This window comes from Rosa chinensis, chromosome 2, assembly GCF_002994745.2.
Source record: "Rosa chinensis cultivar Old Blush chromosome 2, RchiOBHm-V2, whole genome shotgun sequence".
In the NCBI taxonomy this organism is placed as follows: Eukaryota; Viridiplantae; Streptophyta; class Magnoliopsida; order Rosales; family Rosaceae; genus Rosa; species Rosa chinensis.
Genome location: NC_037089.1, coordinates 20,230,430 through 20,237,686, shown reverse-complemented (window position 1 = coordinate 20,237,686; position 7,257 = coordinate 20,230,430). Strand labels below are relative to the sequence as shown.

At 37.9% G+C, this 7,257-nt stretch overlaps 1 protein-coding gene across 1 annotated transcript; it reads left to right on the top strand.

Annotated features, from left to right (window-relative positions):
- Positions 1-2,182: 2,182 nt before the first annotated feature.
- LOC112183868 lies at positions 2,183-3,126 on the top strand. The gene is made up of 2 exons (XM_024322185.1): positions 2,183-2,435; positions 2,495-3,126. Exons 1-2 carry the CDS (start codon positions 2,183-2,185, stop codon positions 3,124-3,126), a joined length of 885 nt encoding a protein of 294 aa, XP_024177953.1.
- Positions 3,127-7,257: the final 4,131 nt, after the last annotated feature.

Below are 7,257 nucleotides of genomic sequence, written 5' to 3'. Positions count from 1 at the left end.
TCTTTTTGCCCTTCGACCAGGGTGATTTTTGTCCCACAAGATTTTTGTTACTTGGCAAGGTTTTTGACATCGCAACTTAGAAGCGCATAGCAGAGGCAACATTATTGACATGGAATATCCAAGGAGGAGTGTTGTAAATGATAATGACTATTCATGCAATAGGTATTGCTTAATATATGCGATTGACAGACTTGTAATGTATACGATTGATAGACTCGTAATGTATGCGATTGACAGACTCGTAATGTATGCGATTGACATACTTGTATTGTGCGATTGATTAGTATAGCTATTATGTATTGCCTTTTGTATACATGATGTAACCCTATATAAACCTCATGGTGAGATGAATACAATACAATTATCCAATTCTCTACAACAAAATCAATCAGACGACGAAAAAGTATGATGTGTTGTGTGAGAGGCGTCATCTGATTCAATTTGTGTAGTAGTGATTCCATATCTACACTACACCGAAAACTGCATCACACAACGGTGATCACACAACGGAGAACAAATCCTCTGTTGTCTGTTGATGACAATTGAATCATACAACACATTTAATAAATCTTCGTTGCATAAAGATGCTCAATTTCTAAAACTTGTAGTTAGGAGGTGATGGCACAACAGAAAGAAAGGTTATCTGTTGTCTGAATGAAGAAAAAAGACCGGCATATTTCCCTCCTACCATTGAGTCAAATTTGGCTCCAAATTGTATCCTAGATGCCATTAAATTGGACAACAGTTTATTTACTTCCGTTGTAGGAGTATACTTGCAAATCATCATACAATGGTTTTTAATGTGCTATTGTGCAAGTGAGTACCAAAATTTGGAGCGATGGCTCCAAAATGACATTCATTCCCCCCAAAACAGGAAAAATTGACTTCAATTATTTGTTATGCTTGCAAGTTCTAACAACAGAATGAATTATTTCCGTTGTGTGAATGAGAAATTACTAGCCTAAGCGCCAAACCTAACATTTCGATTGCAGAGGCGGGAAATTTCCATTTTTTATTTATTCCCTCAATGATGTAACAAATCAGACAATGTAAATGTGTCTATACATTGTCTAAGTAAGAAAGAAAAAAAAAACAATTTTTTAATGCCTTAGACAACTCGATATCGAGAGAAAAACTGGAGGGCACACTTAATGCCTCAGTATTTGCTTTAGCCGTCTTTCAACTCAAGAGAAACCCCCAGCTTTTGTTCATGCCATCTTCTCACCATCGTACGAAAACACTTCTAACATCACAAATCACCATCTTCTCCCAAACCCCGAGCTTTGTAGTCTGGATGAGCTTTTGTTGGGTTAGATTAGGGTTCGAGTTGGGTTAGATTTGGGGTTTTAGTTCTACTGAAAAGAGGGATTGAGTTCTCACTAATCGAGTTGGGTTCTACTCGATTGGGTTCTACTCGATTAGGGTTCTAGTTGGGATTGAGTTCTCATTACATTCGGCTGAGAAGGAGGTTGGAGTTATTACCAATCGATTTCGGTTCGAGTTTCTAAAATCCTTGTGATTGGTGAGTTAAATTTGAGATTTCATTGTTGTTCTTCAGGTTTTAAATTTTGCGAATAAGTTCATTAATTGTCTTAGTTCGTTTGGTTCTCAGGAACATTCAATTGGTTTACTCTGTCTGAGTTCGAAAAGCATTTGCTGGGTTATGTATTGCTGTATTGTTGGTGAGTACTTTCTGAAACTGTAGCTATTATTTCTGAATTCGATTTTTGGTATTATTGTCATGTGCTTGTATCTGAATTTTGATGCTTTCATATTGTGGTTATTCTTTAACGCATATTTGCTATGCTATTTTTATTGTGGTTATTGTTTAATTCATTTTTCTGTGTTAAGCTTTTTGGGATAAATTAGTTTGAGCTCTATGGAATATAGTGACTGTTGTATGTATTGTGGTTATTCATTAATTCATTTTGCTTTATATATTAAGACTTTTGGGATGAATGAGGTCGAACTTTATGGAACATAGTGATTGTTGTGTGTACTGTGGTTATTCATTAATTCATTTTGCTTTGTTTGGTAAGATTTTTGAGATGAATTTAGGTTGAGCTTTATGTAACATGGTGAATGCAAGTAGTTGTGAAGTAAAACAGTAACATGTGATTGTGTTTTTGTTTGTTATGATTTTGTTTGGGGTTGTGATATAGAAGGTTTATTTGTGATGTAGATGGATAGGTCATGGATGCATGCTGATAGGAAGTCTTACAAATATAAGTTAGGGGTGGGACTATTTTGTCAATTTGCTTTGGACAATGCTAAAGATCAGAACCACATTTGTTGTCCTTGCACAAACTGTGGAAATGTGGAATACTTCTCTACTAGTGTGATAAAGGATCATTTATTTGTGAATGAGATTGACCCTAGTTATGAGAAATGGATAGAGCATGGGGAGGTTGATGTTGAGTCGGCGGGATCAGAAAGTGATGATGATAGCATAGAGGTAGATCTCTTGAATCTAAATAAGTTAAGGATAACATAGGGGCAGATTGTGAAGTTGAATTGGATAGTGATGTGCGGTTGGAAGGTGATGAGGATGAGGAGATTTCAGAAGAGTGTAATGAATTCAGGCAGTTTGTAGAGGATGCCAACAAACCCTTATACCTTGGTTGTGATAGGCACGCCAAGATGAATGTACTTGTGAGGCTTTACAACTTGAAAGTCAAGCATGGTATGACTGATGCGGCTTATTCGGATTGGTTGATTGCCTTTTCAGAGTATCTTCCTACTAGAAACGAGATACCTACATCAGTGTATGAGGCAAAGATGGTTTTGAGTGCTCTAGGAATGGATTATAGAAAAATCCATGCTTACCCCAATGACTGTATTCTCTACAGAAAACAGTATGCTGATGAAATTCGATGTCCTAGATGTGGTATCTCAAGGTGGAAAGTATGCAAGAACAAGAAAGAAATGGAGGGAGTACCTGCAAAAGTATTGTGGTACTTTCCTCCTATTCCTAGGTTTAAAAAGATGTTTCAGTCAGTTGAAACATCTAAGAATTTTACTTGGCATGCCATAGAGAGAAACAAAGATGGCTTCATTTGCCATCCCGCTGATTCAAAATCTTGGAAGTTAGTGGATGAAAAGTGGCCAGATTTTGGTTCATTCTGAGCCACGAAACCTATGACTAGCATTGTCATCAGATGGGTTCAATCCATATAGCTCCTTAAGTAGCAAGTACAGCTGTTGGCCAGTAATTTTGGTAACCTACAGTCTTCCTCCATGGCTAGTAATGAAGAGGAAACACATGATGCTTACCTTATTGATATCAGGGCCTAGACAACGAGAAACGATATTGATGTTTACCTTGAACCATTAATAGATGACCTAAAGCTGTTATGGGAAGGAGTGAGGGGAGTTTATGATGTGATTAGAAATGAAAATTTTACTCTTAAGGCATTACTATTCTGGACAATCAATGATTTTCTAGCATATGGTAACCTTTCAGGGAGTATAGTTAAAGGTTATAATGCGTGCCCGATTTGTCTTGAGAAAACAGAACCCACGAGACTAGTTCATGGAGGGAAGATGGCTTACACCATTCATAGGCGGTTTTTAGGAAGGCACCATCCATATCAAAAGCTAAGGGCTGCTTTCAATAACCACCCAGAACATGCAGCAGCTCTAGTGCAGTTAACTAGAGAAGAAGTGTTAAGCAGGTTAGAGGAGGAAGTTCCAGATTGGCCTTTTGGGAAGAAATTTCCCCATCCTTCTTATAAGGGGGTTGAAGATGAAACTAGGCCTTGCTGGAAGAAGAAATCTATATTTTTTTTCAGCTAGAGTATTGGAAGTTTTCTCCCTGTTAGACACTGCTTTGATGTCATGCACATTGAAAAAAAGTGTGTGATAGTCTAATCGGGACGTTACTGAACATTCCTGGAAAAACTAAAGATGGATTAAAAACTCTGTTAGATCTGGTGGAAATGGGTATAAGACTAGGATTGCAGCCCAATGTAGATTGTCCGAAAAAGAAACGCTTGCCATTGGCAAGTTGGAACCTGACAATGGATGAGAAAAGATGCATGTGTGGCTCTTTTCATGGCATGAAGGTTCCTCAAAATTATTCTTCAAACATTTGTAGCCTGGTTTCAATGGATGAATTAAGGCTGAGTGGATTGAAATCGCATGATTGTCATGCCTTAATGCAACAACTACTTCCCATTGCAATCGGTGGTGTGCTTGAAAAACCTGTCAGAATTGCCATAATAAGGCTTTGTCTATTTTTTTAATGAAATATGTAGTCCCACTATAGATCTTTCAAGGCTTCCACAAATTCAAGCAGATCTGGTCAAAACATTGTGTGAGCTTGAAAAGTATTTCCCGCCTTCTTTCTTTGACATAATGATACATCTTACGGTTCACCTGGTTAGAGTAGTTGAGTTATATGGGCCGGTTTGCTTCCTATGGACGTATCCTTTTGAAAGGTATATGAAGGTGTGCAAGGGATATGTTAGAAACAAAAGGCATCCGGAAGGCTGCATTGTAGAATGCTACATTGCTGAAGAGGTAGTTGAGTTCTTAGCAGAACTTTTCTTTGACGACAAGACTACCAACAACCCCCAACATGGAGGACAGGCCTACATCAGGTGCTAATATTGAGTCTGTTTATGGCAAGGACTTTGACCAAGCTCATCTCTGCGTGCTTCAAAACACCGAAGAATTCAGAAGCTACTTTGTGTAAGTCACCGAACATTAATGAACAGCTATGCTTTTTAGCCTTCTTGTATTACTTATACACTAATACCTTCCATTAATGTGCATTTAGGGAACACTTGGACTATTTGAAGCGGGAATTCCCAAAGTACAAAAAGAATGATAAGTGGCTAGTAGACAAGCAAAACCAGACTTTTGCAGATTGGGTGAAAGACAGGGTAAGTAGTAGTCAGTTTCACCAAAATTTAGATGATCTTGGTTGTGAATTAATAATTATGAATACCTTGTTTTAATTTTTTTTTTTTAAATTTTGCAGGTTGCATCTGACCTTGTTAATCCTGGTTTTGAGTGCCCTGAGATTGTTAGGTGGCTAGCAGATAAACCATGCCATGAAGTACCGAAGTTCAGTGGCTATAGAGTAGGCGAAGTGCAGTACAACACAAAACGCCGGGATAATCTGCTGCAAAGACAAAGTAGTGGGGTTTACTAGGTTGCTGAAACGCCTCAAGTGACTAGTGCTAGGGATAAGAACTCTATTACTCATGACATGAGCTTTTATGGGGATATTACTGAAATCTGGGAGCTAGACTACGATCATTTTATGGTACCTATATTTAAGTGTGATTGGGTAGAGAATGAAAAGGGTGTTAGGGTAGATAAATTTGGTTTCACTTTAGTAAATTTGAATAGGAAGGGGCATCAAAATGATTTGTTTTGGGAAAATGTGTGCAACATATTTTTTATGCTCAAGATCCCATAGATCATAGGTGGTCAATTGTCTTAAGGGTCCCGAAAAGAGACTACACAAATTCTGTTTCGATGGATGAGCTGGGGGGACACTGTTATTTCCCATCATGCTGGTGCAAGTACTGTGCCTGCTATTCAGTCACTTGATCACGTGATGGATGAGGAACCAATGGGTTACCTGCGGGTAGGGGAGGAGGATATATTCGTTGATGGAGAATAGAAGACTTATTTGTATTGATTTCGCTTGCCATTGTTGTGATGGTTTCATATAAATCTGTTTAAGTGTGTATTTGTAACTCAAGAGAAGCAAACTGAACTTCTACTGTTGTTAATGTGTGTTGATGGTTTAGTCTAATATTGGCTTATCATTTAGCTATATGTTCTGTATCTAAATTTGACCTTCTACTGGATGTTCTTTCTTTGACATATGTTAACTAATGTGACTTGTATTTGTATAGATAATGGCGGCATCACAATCTGCAAGTGTATCAAAGAAGGCAAAGTCGAAGTCCAAGGGATTGAAGCCTAAGAAGACAAAGTCTACGAAGTGCTCAACGGAAACATCAGTTTCTGCTGGTTCTCATTCAAATAAGCAGAAGTCTAAAAGAAAAGAGCATGAACCAACCGGTGGTCTAAAGTTGCTTAAGCGCCATGCGGTGATTATGTCATGTATTTCAAAGCATAAATGCAAGACAGAAGAAAACTGTTCTGTTTAACAGAAAAGGCACTCCATGTCGGAAAGTGGCTAAGGAGATGCAGTCCTACATTGGTGTATTGGCCCGTAGGAAGGTACCGATAATAAGGAAAAACTAAAAAAAGGCAACTAACGAGGAGAAGAACAAAATCTGACAACGTGTTCAGGTATACTTGGTCCTACATTATAATAAGGGTTATTATCACAAATGATACCTGAACTTATCCTCTATTTTATCGATGGTACCTGAACTTCAATTTTGATCACAACCAGTACCTGAACTTTTTGATTTCATTTTAAATGGTACCTAAGGCCACCTTCGGTCACTATTCCGGTCAAAAAAACAAAATCTAAGGAAAAAAAAAAAAGTTTAAGGCAAGTCTATTACCAAAAAATCATCACTATATATTATCGCAACCTTCGAAATCATCAAAAATCATCACTATGATCGCCTCCCATGTAGTTTTTAGTCAGAATAGTGACCGGAGGTGGCTCTAGGTACCATTTAAAATGAAATCGAAAAGTTCGGGTACTGGTTGTGATCAAAATTGAAGTTCAGGTACCATCGATAAGATTGAGGTATAGTTCAGGTACCATTTGTGATAATAACCCTTAATAATTTTTTGTTAGTATATGAACATTATTATTGAGGCATTCATGCTGAAATGTGTTAGGTTCCATTTTTACTTGGTCCTGAAAACAAGAAAATGGTTTTGGAATATGCGGCAACAAAGTGGAGAGAGTTCAAGTCTCGACTCACTTCAAACTACATTATTCCGTTTTTGGATGACCCCAAAGCCCTGCAATATCCCCCTGATGATTATCCTTTCATTCAGGCAGATCATTGGACTCTATTTGTCCAACAGCGGCATTCTTGGTATGAAATGCACTTGTTAACCACTATTCACTTAATACTAGTCACAGTCTACCTTGGATTGATATGAAATAGGACTAGTGTAACTGAATGCCCTACTTTTGCAGGAAAAGCTTAATGTTCAGCAAGAGATTCGCCGAAGGAATAAATATCCTCATAGAATGTCCCGTAAGGGATATGCTGGATTGGAGGAAGAGCTGGTTAGTGTACACTCTTTTCTAGCCTTTTATTTTTAAGTTTTTCCCATTGCTGGTGCATGGTCATTAAATGTTAC